The following is a 15673-nucleotide window of genomic DNA, read 5'->3' as shown; positions in this document are numbered from 1 at the left end:
GGTACAAAGCATATGTACATTTCTTGTTGTTCTCAGTGTTGTGGCTTCTGAGCTACGTGGTGTACTGGAGAACAGAGCTCCATGCATGTTAATTTATCTCCTCCCAACAGAAAAGTCCCTTCATGTGTTTCCTTCCCTGCCCGAGACTGGATTGCTTACAGCACCTGCAAGGTGTGGAAGATTTGCCCACTGGGTATCTGAACCAGGCACTGCCCGTGCTTTTCACTTGAGACTTTTTTTTTGAAAGTTTTGTTTAATGTAATGCTTAGCTGTGATTTATCAGGATTTTCATTGTTGATGGTGGGACATGCTCCCTACCCTCTTGTTGTAATGCTCTCTTGCTGACTAATTATTACTGAGTCTATTGCAGTGGTGTCCAAAGTCCATCTTTTTGATTTGCACCTCTTTGTACTAGATGCTGGAGAGACGCTTTGAGGGGCGCTGTCCCAACCCTAGGAAGCATTAAGACTAAATTGGTGGTGGTCTACAATGGCCATTTTCCGGAAAATCATGCAGCTTTGCAAAAATGTTAATATCTGTCCAAAGCAGATGAAATACAGAACCCTCACCTCATCATAGAGTAATATTGTATGAGAAGGGATTTGGCTAAGAGCGCTGGATAGCGTTTCCTCGCCTTGACTCTAGGATGTGTGTTTGCTGCTTAACTCGCGTTCTTCCCTTCTTTTTCACCAAGGATCTCATTCTCAGTTCTGATTCTGTTTCCTCTAGAGAGATATTTCCATACTTGGTTGTAGTGATTGGCCTAGAGAACGTGTTGGTTCTCACCAAGTCAGTTGTCTCTACACCCGTTGACCTGGAAGTGAAGCTACGCATTGCCCAAGGTATGCAGCCTGCTCTGGAAAACTGTTAAGAGAGAGAAAATTAGGGTAACCCAAGGGCTGGGAGATGGGGAATGATCTTAGTTCTGTCTGTGAAGGAAAGAAGGACTGTGTGTGTTGAATGTGAGTTGTATTCTATTAGTCTTTTTGTACTGTTTTTGTTAATTCCAAGAACTAATACAAGCCTGTAATTGTGGGCACTGCTTTTTAAGACTGTTGACTGAAGCATTGGTGAAAAAGTTTAAAAAAGTGTTAGTAAGGGAGAGCTGTATCTCCTGGTATAGATATTTAGCACCTTGTCCTCTCGTGTCATGAATATCGTAAGTGCAGTCCACAGGTCATACGAAGCTCTGCTGAGTCTGTGGCAAAATTATCTTCTCTATTATAGATACACTCTGAACCTGCATAAGGATTTGCGTGCGCTCAAATCACGGATAAATGGAGTTTGCAAACTTAAAAGATGTTTCTAAACATCAGGGAAGAGAGATTCTAGAGTGATGCCTAGAAAAATCTATGTAGTTTTAAAAATACAAATGGTTTGTATCCTAGATGGAAAACAGGACTCAAAAACTCAATGGTCCTTTACACTTGTGAATGCCTGTATTGCCCTGTGCAGTACCCTCCGACTGCTTAAGTCAGGACAGTTGCGAGCTGAGAGAGTCATCCTGAGCTCCCTTTGTAGTTAATGATGATCCCGCTCATAAAGACATTGGGAGTCTACAGTCCAGTTCTTTGACTTCGATATTCAAAATAGATCAGATTAATTTTAGTCTGAAAGTGCCTTTTTTGCCTGTTGTCTATAGACGCCTAATTTTAAAGAAGGGAAATCCAGTTCCTTTTTGCTACGCTCATGGCTGTCCGCTAGTGAACAGTCTCCTTTTACCTGTCTTTGCATGTTCTTTCTCCAGGCTTGAGCAATGAGAGCTGGTCGATCATGAAGAATATGGCACAGAGCTTGGGATCATCTTGATCGGGTATTTCACCCTTGTCCCAGCCATCCAGGTGAGTATGGCTGATCAGTTTGAGTTTGCAGGACAGAGGCTTGTAGGCACTGCAGGAATGCAGTGTGCAATATTCTCCTCCCCTCTCTGGCTGATTGGGATAAGGATTCTGTAGTGGAAAATATATACATCTGTAGAATGTGGATCCCTCCAGGAGCTAGCCTTCTGTCCAGCAGCTGCCCCTGGATCCCTAGTGTCCCCAGTCAGGATCCTTCCTTACACATTCAGTTCATCCAGTAGTTGGCCCTGGATCCTTGCTCTCCCCAGTTGCCTTACACACTTACACACACACTTACACACACACATGCAAAAGCAAGCAGGTCTCTCAGTCGCCCCCCAGCCCACCAGTCCCTCTGGCAGTTGGCCTGGAGCCCCTGGTCCGTCTCGTAACCAACTCCTCCAGCCCTCTCGCCCGGGGACACACACGTACCTGGCTCCCAAGCCACTCACCCTGCTCACCAGCTGCCTGGCTCAGTAGTCACTAGTGATCACACGCTGCCGTGCTTACTCTGATGTGCTCCTGTTGCTGGTGACCCAGACACGTGGGCTCCTGTGCCCCGTGGTCCCCGTTCCATTTGCTGGTGCTTAGACCCTGCTCGTTCCGGTTGCCGGCACCGCAGACACACGGGCTACAGGACACAGGGGTTTGGAGAGCCCCTCTCATTGACTCGTCGTGATGGCTGTCACCCCCATACCATGGGCCTGATCACTTTGCTGCGACAGCCCTGGGAGGAGCCGGAGCAGGGGCTGATTTCCCTCCCTCCCGTCTGTCCATGCTCCTTCTGTTTGTGGAAATGAGCTTCCTATCACAGAACTTAACACTGCCCAGTGCCTTTGCTGTGGGGCAACCTTATTCCAACCTTAAAATGCCTTTTTGTGAGCTGGCTAATCCACCTTATAAGTGGATGGAAGGAAAAAACAAAACCCTACTGTAGAATATCTGCTTCAAGAATTAGGGTGGACAATCTGTTTGGGGCTCGTTCACCAGATTGACAAATCTGTAGGTTTTTACAACCACAGATGTCACTGTCTCTGTTTCATGGGTGAGCAAACTGAAACCTCAAGGCAGAATGATCTGTCAGGGGTCATGTCGTTGGGTCTGTGTTGCACTGAAAATAGCATCAAGGTCTTCTGCCTCACAGTGTGTTACTTTCTCTGCTGCAGAGTCCCCTTTTCAGGGCTGTGCTTGCTGAGTTGTATCAGGAAGCTGATGCCATTTGATTTCTGATCCTTGACCAAGCAGGGCTTGCTCCTGGTGAGCTACACGAACAGAAGTACTGCCTAGACAAATCCTCGTCACCAATTCCGTAGCACCTCTGCAGCCAGACTTCGGGGAGGTGTCAGCCTGTTGTCTCTGGAAATTTCTGGCAGGCGCAGTCAGCAAGCGAAGGCAGGAGTATCCCAGCATCTACACAGTTGGAGGCTGCTCCGGGCCCTCGCTAGGTGCTCGCTGGCCACGGCGTGACCTGCATGAAGAGGGGTGGGTTGTGTATATCCTTGCTTTAACATCGGGGCCTCACCAGTAGAGACTGCAGATTAAAGCGTATTACAATCTAAGAAGATTCAACCTTCAGGTTGGACTGGAGCATTGCAGGCTGAATGTCGCAGTTCCTGAGATTCTCTCTCAGTATCCAAGAGGACAGCAAGAGAGGAGCTACAGTAGAATTCCCCAGGCTACAGCCGGCCACCTGTTGTGGCCTGATTTGTTTTATTTGAAGCCGATTGCAGAGATTGCTCAGCTCAAATGCTGGCATGATCCATCCTTTAGGTCTAAATTGGGCTCATTCATACGGTATATTAGCACCTTTCGGCCTCTGTTTCATTGCTGCGCTGCTTGATCTCGGAAAGTGAAGCTTGACAGTATCTGTGAAGCGAGCGTAGTGCCAGCAGCCCTGTCGTGCGGATACCGCGGGGACAGTTCACTTTCTTGTGGCACTCTGCTATAGAGGAGCTTGCAGGGTGCACTGGTTACAGGAGATAAAGGCGTGTGATAAAAGGGACGGGGCAGAGCCATATAACAGCGTCAGCAGAGCCATGGGAAAAATGACACCATGCCCCCACCCCCACGTTATCTCTGTTAAAGTACTCCGGTTTATTACAGCATTTTGACCCAAGTGATGACATCCACTCTCTGCTCTCCATGTGATCCTGTCTTTGCTTGGATGCTTGCTTTCTCCGGAGGAAGAATCTCGCAGGGATGCTGTCTGTTAAAGACTGACAGCTGCTCTGCTGGAGGCTGGTGTACGCCCCTTATCTTCGTCCCTGAGAGTGAAGGACACTGTACAGATAATGTGCTGTACTCGCGTTGCAGAGTCCAAGGAATCTGGCAGAAAGAGAGCCAGGCTGCGTAAATCTGGCAGGGACCTTTGCTCTAGGCTGCCAGAGGGAGCAGTGCAGTGCTGGGTCGTTCAGGTGCTATCTGGTATAGGGAATAACAGAAGAGAGAGGCATTTCTTTGCTGAAGGCACTCAGCTGCCCCCAGAGCTGTAATGGGTCTTGTCATTTTTCTCAGTTAGTCCTTGGCAGTGCAGCTCATTTAGCAGAAGGGAATTTTCTATGTTTTCTGTGGCTCTCCTTGTCCTAAAATAGAGTTTGGCTTCAGATGAGAATTGTGTATCCGCTTTAAATCCCTCGTAATTGTGAGCAGCAATGAAATCCTCTTGCCTTGCATTGCAGGTGGGTAGAGACCCCCGCTCTCCTGGCACAGTGTCACTGTTGATGGTCCTGAGATGCTGCAGGGGTGCGTGCTGAGCGCTCAACCTGTGTTTTTCATCTCTGATCCGCTACCTTGTACTGGGCCCGATCCTGCACCCACTGAAATCACTTTGGGTTTTGCCGTAGGGTGTGCAGTATCCAAGTATAAGAAGATTTTAGATTTCCAGGGCTAGCAGCTTCAGATGTGTCTAATCCTAAGTGGAGTAAGTGGAGGTATTAACAGAATTAGTATCTGTCTGTGCAGAGCCTGCCCTTTGTGGAGCCTGTGTTTGCTGAGGTCTGGGTGAAATCCGGATGGACATTACTTTCCTTCTGGTTTTGTCTTTGCGAGAGGAACCTGTGTTGTGCTGTCATCCCTCTGCTCCCAAAACCTCCTGTCAGATGTTGGGGAAGGGGCTAAAGAGAAAAACCTGGTCAGAACCTGCTTCCTTGTGCTGCTGTCACTGGGAGGTTTGGGGAGGGGCAGCTGACCTCATTATCTCGTTTCATATCACACTGATTTTTAAATAACAAGCAGTTGATTGCTTATGTTTTGAGAACAGCTTGGACAGGATGGGGAGGTCTCAAGGTTTGTTTAGAGATTTTGGATAGCCTTTCACGCTATCTCTTTCCATTTCACTGTGCTGATATTGGCCTTCAGCCTTATGCAAGAAGCTGGGGCCAACATAGGAAGGAGGAGGATAAAAGAAATGAATCTCTAGAGCCTCGCTCCTTCCCCTTAGGCGGATGTGTCCTGGCTTGGTCTGCAGGTAGTGAGCATGCCACCATGCCAGCAGGCAGGCAGTGAATGGCAGTGGGTGTTTGCCAGCTCTGCTCTGCAAGTGAGGGCCAGAATCTTTAATCTGTTTTTTAGCCTAAGGTTTTTACTCCTGCTTACATTCAGCTTTCTTGATGCCTCCATGTTTACTAGATCCTTGTTGGGTCCTGACAGGTCCTGACAGAAATTTGTACCTCCAAGGGAAACAAGACACCTCTCAAAAATATTTTAATTCTGTGTTGCTGTGAAGTTTTGAATGTAGTGGGGGAGAGAGGAGGGCACTTAGCGCTAATGGGGATTAGGGTAAGAGTGTGCATTTGTTTTATAGGGAGGATCTGGGAGTTGACTGCATTTCTGCTGCTGGGCTGAATCTTTTAATCCTTATTTCTGCAATGGCACCTGCTGGGGAAAGTGGAGCATTGCAGGAAGCTTAGGAAACACCGGCTTTTGCAAACGTTATTTCCCATATATTTGTTGTTTAGAGACCTCTGAGAGTGGGTATGGGCCTTTTCTTCCAGGGGCATCGGAGCAGAAATTTGCCCATCAAACATACATTAGCCAAAAGTGTGATTTAAGCAGAAATGGTTTAGCCGGGGCCCTGGAGAATGGCTGCAAACAAGTACACAGATGTACAGTGACTTCAGTGGTCTGTCTTTGGTTGGAGAGTGATTGATCCGGTTCCTGAGCAACCTCTGTTCCTGGAGGAATCTTAAATTAGGGCTGAGGTTTATTGGTAATGTGCAGGAAACTCTCACCGTTGGGGGCTGTTTGGCCTTGTGATTTGAACACCTGGGCAGGAGGCTGAGAGCTCTGGCTGCAGCCCTGCCACAGCTTTGTGAACTGGGAAAACATCCTCTGCTGTTTTTTCCAATAGTGCTTTGATGTTTTATGGCTAAGAAGAACAAAGAATGCGAATCTGAATAAATATGCTCTTGAGTTCTCACATGGACTTTTTTAGCACCAAACTCTGAACTATTACAAAATATTGATAGTAGGATTTGTCAGTAAAATAGGCTCAGGCCTGCGCTCTGGGCAAGAGTTTGCTGAGTTTCCCTTTTTCTGAAGTTGAAATATTTACCGTTGTCTCCGCGGCTGCCATAGCTAATCAGTGTGTCCTGTCTGCAGGAGTTCTGCCTCTTCGCTGTGGTTGGCCTGGTGTCTGACTTCTTTCTGCAGATGTTTTTCTTCACTACCGTGCTGTCCATTGACATTCGCCGTATGGAGGTAAGGAAGGGCCAAGAACACCGGGTTTTGCCTTGGGTTTTCCTTCTCTGCTATTGTGGAAGGATTAAAGGAAGCACACCATGTGATTTTCACTCTCTAAACAGAAAAGACTGAGCTGTAAAAGTTCTGGGGCAGTACTTGCTTGGTTACACATAGGCAGGGATTGGGGACAGGACGCTTGAGGGAGCAAGACACCCTCAGGTATATAAACGTGCCGATTTGGGGTAAATGGCCTGGAAGGAGACATGGTCACAAACAGATGACCACGGCTGGGTGAAGAAGAGAGTGTGTGCTGGAGAGAAGCTGGGACAGATTGACTCGAGGGTGAAGGTGGGAACTCGGACGTGGGCATGTATCGAAGATAGCTGTCTCTGCACACATCTGCTCTTGAGGGACCTCATCACCACAGCTCTCACACGTTTGCTTTTCTCTTGGCAGCTTGCTGATCTGAACAAACGGTTGCCAGCAGAAGCCTGCATGCCCCCAGCGAAGCCTGTCAGCCGCTCTCAGCGCTACGAACGCCAGCCAGCTATACGACCTGCCACCCCCCACACCATCACCCTGCAGCCATCGTCTTTCAGGAATCTGCGCCTGCCAAAGAGGCTGCGGGTGATTTACTTCTTCGCCAGGACCCGGCTGGCCCAGAGACTCATCATGGTATGCCATGTGGTGTTTGTTATCTGGTGCCCCTTCCTGCTGGACACTAACCCGACCCAAATAGGCTTCTGGGAGGGGAAAAAAAGCCCAACATTTTCATACATCCTTGTTCCCCTGCAAGACTTATGCTGCCCCATGGTAAATACGGCTCAAGAAGTACTTCCCTAAGAACATCGCTCTGCCTGTATTAGCTCCAGGGCTCTGCTGTTTGCAGGATGTTTGGGTGGTAGTGGGTAATTTTCTGATATTTGCTTTGAGACAAAAATCTGCTTTTATATAAGCAGATTTTCAAGGACTGTATGAGTGGAGAGAGAAGATTTTTGCAGAGCAGAAATGATGTTTTGTTCCTGCAGATAACGTGGACTAAAGACATGGAGCTATTTTGCTACATGAAAGACTAAGGCTTTTCCTTTTGCAGGTGTAACTGCAGCGGTTACACCAGTTATTGCCCCTGCTTGTCCCCCCCATCTCTATTCTGGATGTCTGTAATGGAAGCAGAGGAATGTGTGTGTTCTTCGGCTCTACAAACCACAGCCCAGTCTGTTACTGTCAACTAACACTGATGGCAGTTTAAGTTAAATTAATACATCAGTCTGTGAACCGTGGCTGCTGCAGTAGGTCTTGCAGAGCTCATGAACCAGAACCCTGAATTAAGCCTTTCCAGCTTTCCTGTTTGAGGGTGGCAGATGTGCTGGTCCCAGCCGCCAGCAAGGAGTCTCTTCCCTGCTGTGTATTTGTGTGGGAGAAGTGGGGTTCTTACCGTCAGGTTGAGTTGGATGGCTCACGGAAAAGTCGTGCTCAGTTTTTGTGCGTGCTGTGCAACCTCTCCCAGTCCTCTTAGAGGATAAGTGTCTGCCGGGAGTAAGACCATAACGGAGTGCAGGGCGTACCCTTGGTTGGGATGTTGTTGATCAGCTCAGAGAGCTGACGAGGTGTTGGAGGCGGAGTGTGAAGGCCATGTACTAAATGGGCTTGTCTCTTTGCTCATCGTGTGTAGGCCGGGACGGTGATCTGGATTGGAATCCTGGTTTACACGGATCCTGCTGGTCTCCGCACCTACCTCACGTCACAGGTCACTGAGCAAAGTCCTTTGGGTGAAGCGGGTCTGCCTCCTATGCCTGTTCCTGGAGGGGTCCTGCCTGCTGGGGACCCCAAGATTGATCTCTCAGTCTTCCCATCGGACCCTATACAGCTGTCAGAAAACCAGACGCAGCAGCGTGAGCAGAAGTCAGGGCTGGAGTCCCTGAGCAGGCTGGAGACAAACCAGCACACTTGGGCCCAGGGACCAGAGGGCAAAGGGAACGGACAGACGGAGCTTGGAACTGAAGCAGAGGTTACCTGGGGAGCAGAGGATGAGGAGATTTGGAGGAAGCTTTCCTTCAGACACTGGCCGTCTCTCTTCAGCTACTACAATATCACTCTGGCCAAAAGGCAAGTGGGCTGGCATTGAGTGCCCCAGGCACTTTGAATTGTGGAATTGACCCCAAGCGTTTTTCTTTCTTCCATCCTTCGTCCTTCAGAGTTAGATAATGTGTGTTCCGTGTGGCTTACTCCAAATGTGTCTTCAGGAGGAGACTATCAAACAGGCCCTCCTGTGTGGTGCAGAGGTACCAAACTCTCCAGGGCTGCTTGTCTGAGGATGAGGGTTGTGTTTCTCTCTGTGCTCTTGGGTGTATTGCTTGCTTGTTGTCTTCCTATACCCTGGAGGTGAAGTTTAGAATTTTGTAAAACAATGTATGATCATCTGTAAGTGATGGGGATGGTACATGTGAGGAATAGAGACATCTGAGCTGAAGAAACTTCTTGGTGAGGTCTTCTGGCCTGCAGTGTACAGGACACTGGACCAGATCATTATATCCTTACTTCAATCTGTGTGATCCATTTGATCTCATCAGTAGTTCATCCCACTGTTGGCTCTTAACCTCTCCCACAGAGTTACAGGTTAAGACCTGGGAAATATCTTTAGAGAAAAATATTTCGAAGGAGGTCTTTAGTTTAGAATACCTAAAACTACTGGACTGAAAAGTACATACTGAGACCTACCTTGGCTGCTAGTGGGAAGATGAGCTGGGTTACCTGTTAGGATTTTTGTGTCTTTTTGTGCCTGTTGTTCCTAAGCTATCCTCGTCTTTCCATTCCTTCAGATACATCAGCATCCTTCCAGCAATCCCTGTCACGCTGTACCTGAATCCACAAGAGGCCTTAGAAGTGCGGCATCCCCAGGAGGCTAACCGCTACCACCCCTTCTTATCTTCAAGCAGTGGGAAGCTGGATGCTGAAGCTCAGCCTGACCAAGCCTCATCCAAGCTGCAAGGGCACCAGGATGTCACTCTTTACAAGTAAGAGAGTCCTTGATACAGCCTTCTGACCGTGCCTTAACTCCCTTGGAGACAGGGGTTGCTCTTTGGCTGTTTGGCTCTTCTCCTGGTGGGAGACCAAAAAATATTTGTAAAGCTTCAGTGCAAAATCCTGTAATGCTCGGGACACTCTAGCTTAGCTAGCGCAGCGTTAAATTAATCTCTCCTGGCACTGTTTTTCTCAGCAGCTGAGTTCCCTGGCAGGAGAGGGTGTGTGCGTCCCAGGTTGTTAGCGCATGTGATGCATTACGGGGTTTATCACTGGGTAACAGGGATAGGAGTTCGCCTCTGGGAATAAATGTCGTGATTCAGTAATGCTTTATTGGGTGTTAGATCAAACTCTCATGCAAGCAGGGACCTTCCTTTCCTGCTGAGAGGACGGGCTCACAGCTTGCCGTCTGAATCTGCAATTCTCCTTTGGCTGTGCTGAACACACTTGATATTATCCTGATCCCTATCTAGTGTTTTCTTACTGTCTTAATTGCTATGTACTTTTCTTATTGAAAAGTCTGAAAATCTTGTTGAAATGGACATTTCCCATTAAAAAAATCCTTTCATTTTCCAGAAATCACTATAGCTTATTGGAAATTTTTCTCAGCTGAAAAATGTAGACCAGCAACGTGTGTAATACTTTCACAGTATTTTTCAGACTCTATCCGTGGACTAGTAATTGGATCTTTATCTCACCGTCTTTTTGTCTTTGTATCTCTTTGTCTCTCCCACCAGGGTGGCTGCTCTGGGTCTGGCCTCGGGCATTATCCTGGTCCTCCTGCTCTTCTGCCTGTACAGGGTGTTCTGCCCCAAGAACTACGGGCAGAACGGGCTCTCGCACAGCAGGAGGAAGAGGGGGGACCTGCCCTGTGACGATTACGGCTACTCCCCACCTGAGACTGAGATCGTCCCCTTGGTTCTCAGGGGTCACCTCATGGTAGGTCGGACAGGTGCAGTCCTTACGAGAAAGGCATTTTACTGACTTGCGCCGCACGTCGTCCGTTCTCTTCGTTTTATTTCAATAACAGCCCTCACGAAGGACAGACCAGCTATGCAGCCTTAGCGTAATGCAGCCGTGGAGGCTAACAGCCGGGGCAAATGCTATATATATATATATATATATATATATATATATATATATATGGATATTGTAGCGTGAAGTTTCCTGCAGCGCTTTTCCATTTCTTCCTGAGACTTGCTCTGAGCTTTTTGCAATTGCTGTTATTACCTCCTCTGTGTAGCCAACTGTTGGCTTTTATTGGCTGGGCTCATCCAGCCGCCTTTGCTGTGGTAGCTCTAGATTCCTGATACTTAATGCCTACTGGATCCCTTTTTCCCTGCTTCACGAAAGTCAGCGCATAGGTTTGGGCTGTTAAATGTTGTTTCCAGTGCTAAAAGCATCCATGGGTTTGCATGGAAGTGTGCTGCTGCTCAGTTCACTCATTTTTCTTGAGGGGAAAGATGTTTGTTCCCATTCTGAGATGAAACAAAGCTCTTGGGCATCCAGTCAGATGGAGTTTGAAATGCTGTGCCATGTCTTCCAGAGAAGCTGCACCTCTCTTCCTGATCCTGCCATCTCTTTGGGCCATACTTTGTCAGGGAAAGGGAAGACAGACCGAGTCTGTCTGATTTGCAGCAGTCTAGTGTACATCTAGGACTCTGGGCAAAGATGTACTCATGTTCTCAGAGTATCCCTAGGTTGCTAAGCCAGCCACGTAGTTTTGGCATAAAATTTATCGTCTATAGAGTTCCTCAGCCACACGCAAGGTGATTGTCAGAGTCCAGAGGCCTCAGTGGTGCCACGTGCTCAGCTGTGCTTGTTCTTCCTTCCCAGGACATCGAATGTCTGGCTAGTGATGGGATGCTGCTTGTCAGCTGCTGCCTGGTGGGCCAGATCCGTGTGTGGGATGCTCAGACTGGCGACTGCCTCACCGTTATTCCCAAACCAAGGTATGCGGTGTCTGTGCCAAGTCATTCAGCTGCGGGCAGGTCCCTCCACAGTCGCTGCTCAGCAGCTGGTGCAAACCCCTCTGTAGGAAATCAGCCCTCTCTGACAGTAGAGGTGGGAGGACTGACCTTTTATTACCTCTTTTAGGTTGCGAAGAGACAGCAGCGGCATCTTTGATTACCAGGAAAGCTGGGATCATAGTCCGGATGGCAAGAATGGTCTGGACGACTCTTTTGAGAACAGTCACCAGCTGAAAAGGATGCTCAGCCCTCCCCAGCCGCCGCTTTTCTGCGACCAGCCAGACCTCACGTCTCTCATTGACACGAACTTCTCTGAGCAGGTGAAGGTGGCCGAGTCAGAGACGCGGCTCCGTGCTGTGGGCGGTCGCCAGAAGGAGACCGGGTATGACTTCAGCAGCCTGGTTGGTAAAGTGTATGAAGAGCACGGCACCTCCAACTGCGTGAACTTCGCTGGCCTCTCAGCCCCGCATGGACAGGCCGGCTTCTGCGCGGGGAGCGGCAGTCCCCGCTCCCTGGGCTGCGGGACCGAGGAGGGAGGCTGCAGCAGTCGCAGAAGGAGCCTGGGGGACGAGTCTTTTATGGGATTTGACAAATCGTCACCGCTTCCTTCCTGGGGAGGAGACTTGGAGAGCTCTGTCTGGAGCCTGGACCTGCAAGGGAACCTGATTGTCGCTGGCCGGAGTAACGGGAGGCTGGAGGTGAGGAGCGAGGCTCGCTGCCAGCCCAGGCACTGCGTGAGCTGCCAGCAGCTCTTTAAGGCTGAAGAAGCTTAAAGATTGCCCTGTCATTAAGTAATGTCACTGGTCAGTCATGAAATAAGGTAAAATGAATAGGAATTCTGTAGGAATGGTACAGGTTTTGAAGCAAATTTTAATTGGAAATTTAAATCTCCTCCAATGAGAAACTTTCAGACTTAGTTTAATTTTAATTTTGTTTTTGGAAATTTAAGTTAGAATTTTTCCTTCAAAATAAATGCAGGGTTTTTTTTAAAGAAATCATTTTGAAATAAAATTTTTAATAATTTTTGACGTGCACTGCATGTGAGCGGCTCTCATTCTTCCCAACAAAGACACAGCCAGGCCACTCCATTGTTTTTCTTTGTCCTTTAAGTATGCTTTTGAGCTCAGATACCTTCTCCCGAGCAGCTGCCTTGAGACACTGACTGAGTTTTGCTGCTGAACTTGTCTCCAGTCCACTTCACCGTATTGCTTCAAAATCCAGAGCACTTCGTGCTCAGAACAGGGCAGATGTGGGGCTGACGGGGAGCAAAGAGAGGTGCTGCACAGCTGGGAACGGGGGGCGTGCAGCAGGAGCCCGTGCCGCCGCAGGGTGTGTGTGTGGTGCACCGGGGCTAGCGTTCGTTGTGACCCCGGTAAGAAAGGCATGCAGATTTTGAAGTATTGATTAAAATACATGTTACTGGCAGTAATGCTAGAGGGAAAAAGAGGAAGTGTGATCTTAGGTCCCTCCCGTTGCGGGGAGCCCCGCGTTGTGCAGTGTTGGTCAGACCTCCGGTCAGAGCAGGGCACACCGTGTGGATTGTGTCCCTGGAGAGGTCGGCCGGCGCTGTGGTCCTTAGAGCTCTTAGGGGATTTTTTTCGAAGAAAAGAATTCTATTCATCATTTCTGCTGTCAAACAAGAGGATGTTCACTTGAGAACTTGCTGCTTCCCTTTAAGACAGATAGAAGGATATTGTTGATTGTAATGACTAGTGCCAAGTGGGAGCTGCCTACAGGCTCCTTTGTTGAGATCAGACAGCTAAGGGAGCCAGGGGATGTATGTGGTACAGCACAGGTTAGCTGTTACGTGGATCACCAGCTCCTCAACGGTCTTCTGGTCAGGATCACGGCATTAACCCCTTCTCCTTCCAGGTTTGGGACGCTATCGAGGGGACCCTGCGCAGCAGTAATGATGAAGGTCAATCTGGCATCACAGCGCTCGTCTTTCTGAACAACAGGTAATTGCGTTTGTGCTTGGTGATCTCCTGCAAGGGGAGGAGAACACGTGGTGTAAGCCAGGACCCCAGCTCTCACCCTCCTGCCATGGAGATCGAACGGCTCCAGATAGCAGAGGCTCAGCTGGGAAGTCTCTTCCTTCCCATGTGTCCACCTCTCAAGCTGGGCATGGTGGAGCGAGCTTTCCTGGGTCCAGGTCTGTTCCAGCAGCCACTTCTTCATACAGATATTCGGTCTTTCTAGTAGCTGAATATCCAGAATAATTCAGAGCTGGGAGATGGGGCCTTTGGGTCACTGGTTTCTGTGTGCTGTTCTTCAAGAGGCACTGCCATCTGCCAGTTTATGCTGCGGTCTGAGCTTAATATAATTTCCGAGCCCTCTTCCTTGCAGTCAGGAGTGCCTCCTCACAGGGGGAGCCTGCGTGGTTTGTGCTCTGCCTCGGAAGGGGTCTGGTCTCGGGGCTCCTCACCCTGTGAGAGCAGGGGAGGGCCTCTCCTCATGTGCCTGCGTTTCTCCCTCAGGATCGTCGCTGCCCGCTTGAATGGCTCTTTAGATTTCTTTTCGCTAGAGACACACACGTCCTTGAACCACCTGCAGTTCCGAGGTAAGCAAGTGTCTGAGCATGCTGTGCGCTGCTCTGAGCTCCTCCGAGCCTTTTCCTCTTCCCTTGCCTCCTTGCAGCTGACTCTTCCTCACACCCACTTCATAAGCTGTTGTAATAGTGCTCTGCTCCAAAACACCCTGCGCTGCAGGATGCCGAACCAGCCGCTGTGGAGCGGTGAGGAATACTTTGGGAGTTCCCTATGCAGGGAGAGCGTCTCGAGTGCTGGTTTTCTCCAGTGTTAGGTCTGGAGGCAGAGACGTGTGTTCCAGGGTCAGCTCTGCCCCGTACCTCTTTTCTCTCCCACTTCTCACTTATTTTCTCCTTCAGCAAGATCTGTTCTCACTCGTTTGCACACCACGTAGCCCCACACAATCACGATACAGCTTGGGGCCTCGGCACAACCACAACACACACAAAAGTAGTCCGTGGTGGTAACTGGTTTGCAGTGCAGTGGCTCCTTTGGTTCTGAAGTGGCCTGGAGGGGAGAGAAACCCTGGCCTTACTCTGGGAGAATGGTTGCATTCCTGGAGGGATGTCCTGGGGTCTGCAAGCTGTAGATCTGGAAGCGGAGCAGGCTCTGCAGGAAAGGACTGGCTGTGGAAATGACTTTTCCCCATAGAGTGCAGAGAGTCTTGTGCCCAGCTGTCTGTGCTGCCTCTGACAAGGGTAATCGCAGTGCTCTTGGGCTTGAGGGACCTCAGTCTTGCAGAAGACTTACTGCCTAGGGGCCGCTGATCTGCAGAAGGGCCTTCTGCTGCTGAGGACCCTGTTGGAGACCCTCACTCCAGTTGTTCACGAGCGCTGAGCAGCTGTAGCTTCTGTTGGTGTCAGCCAGAGTGCCGAGTGTTCGGCTCGTTGGAGGACCAGTTCAAATTCCTTAAAGTTCAGCATCCAGGCATCCCTGATACCACACCATTTCTGGGTGATAGTAGTCTTGTAGTGTAAGGCTGCGTCTGCTGCAGCGAGGACTTACCTGCCTGTCTCGCCACAGGAGCCCCGAGCAGAAGCAGCATCCCGTCCTCCCCCGTCTTCAGCAGCAGCGACATCGTCATGTGTCAGCTCACCCACACCGTGTCCTGCGCCCACCAGAAGCCGATCACGGCGCTGAAAGCTGCGGCTGGACGGCTGGTCACTGGGAGCCAGGACCACACTCTGAGAGTAAGGCTTCCTCGGCCGCAGTGCGGGGCTGCTGCTGCCCTGTAACGGGTGGGGTGTGGGTGCTTCTCCGTCCTGTGAACGTTGCGGGACGTGAGCTTGTCTTGTACGTGGGCAGGGGGCAAAGCTGATGTGTGTACATGCACAAAGGGAGGTGAGTGTTCGGGGTGGGGTGGTTGGAGTCCAATCCAGTGCATTCCTGAAGCTCCCCATGGTATATTCGTCTGCCTGGATGTGGCCCCTTGGGGGAGTTAGGAGGACAGAGCCCTGTGTGAGCATGAGATCCTCTTGCCTTAGGGCTGGGCGACTTCATGAATAGCAGGGTCTGGGTTCTCGGGTATCCCCTGTCTTCTCCTCGTCCCCTCCAGCAGCAGCTGTCCCCTTCAGCCACGCACATCGCTTCCCTGCCCTGTCACTGCCCGACAGGCATTACCCTCTTCCAGTGACCT

At 49.7% G+C, this 15673-nt stretch overlaps 1 protein-coding gene across 1 annotated transcript in view; it reads left to right on the top strand.

Moving 5' to 3' along the window:
* The window catches only part of SCAP (SREBF chaperone), a 64105-nt gene extending 48833 nt beyond the window's left edge, over positions 1-15272 (top strand). The window contains 13 exon segments of the mRNA XM_050890956.1: positions 730-842; positions 1748-1780; positions 1783-1841; positions 6438-6536; positions 6975-7193; positions 8191-8624; positions 9338-9532; positions 10277-10478; positions 11376-11491; positions 11637-12207; positions 13382-13467; positions 13987-14069; positions 15061-15272. Coding sequence (XP_050746913.1) covers positions 730-842; positions 1748-1780; positions 1783-1841; positions 6438-6536; positions 6975-7193; positions 8191-8624; positions 9338-9532; positions 10277-10478; positions 11376-11491; positions 11637-12207; positions 13382-13467; positions 13987-14069; positions 15061-15272 — 2422 coding nt within the window.
* Positions 15273-15673: the final 401 nt, after the last annotated feature.

The sequence above is a fragment of the Gymnogyps californianus genome, chromosome 2 (assembly GCF_018139145.2).
Source record: "Gymnogyps californianus isolate 813 chromosome 2, ASM1813914v2, whole genome shotgun sequence".
Taxonomy (NCBI): domain Eukaryota; kingdom Metazoa; phylum Chordata; class Aves; order Accipitriformes; family Cathartidae; genus Gymnogyps; species Gymnogyps californianus.
The sequence above is the reverse complement of the archived record's forward strand: the minus strand, read 5'-3'. Positions and strand labels throughout refer to the sequence as shown.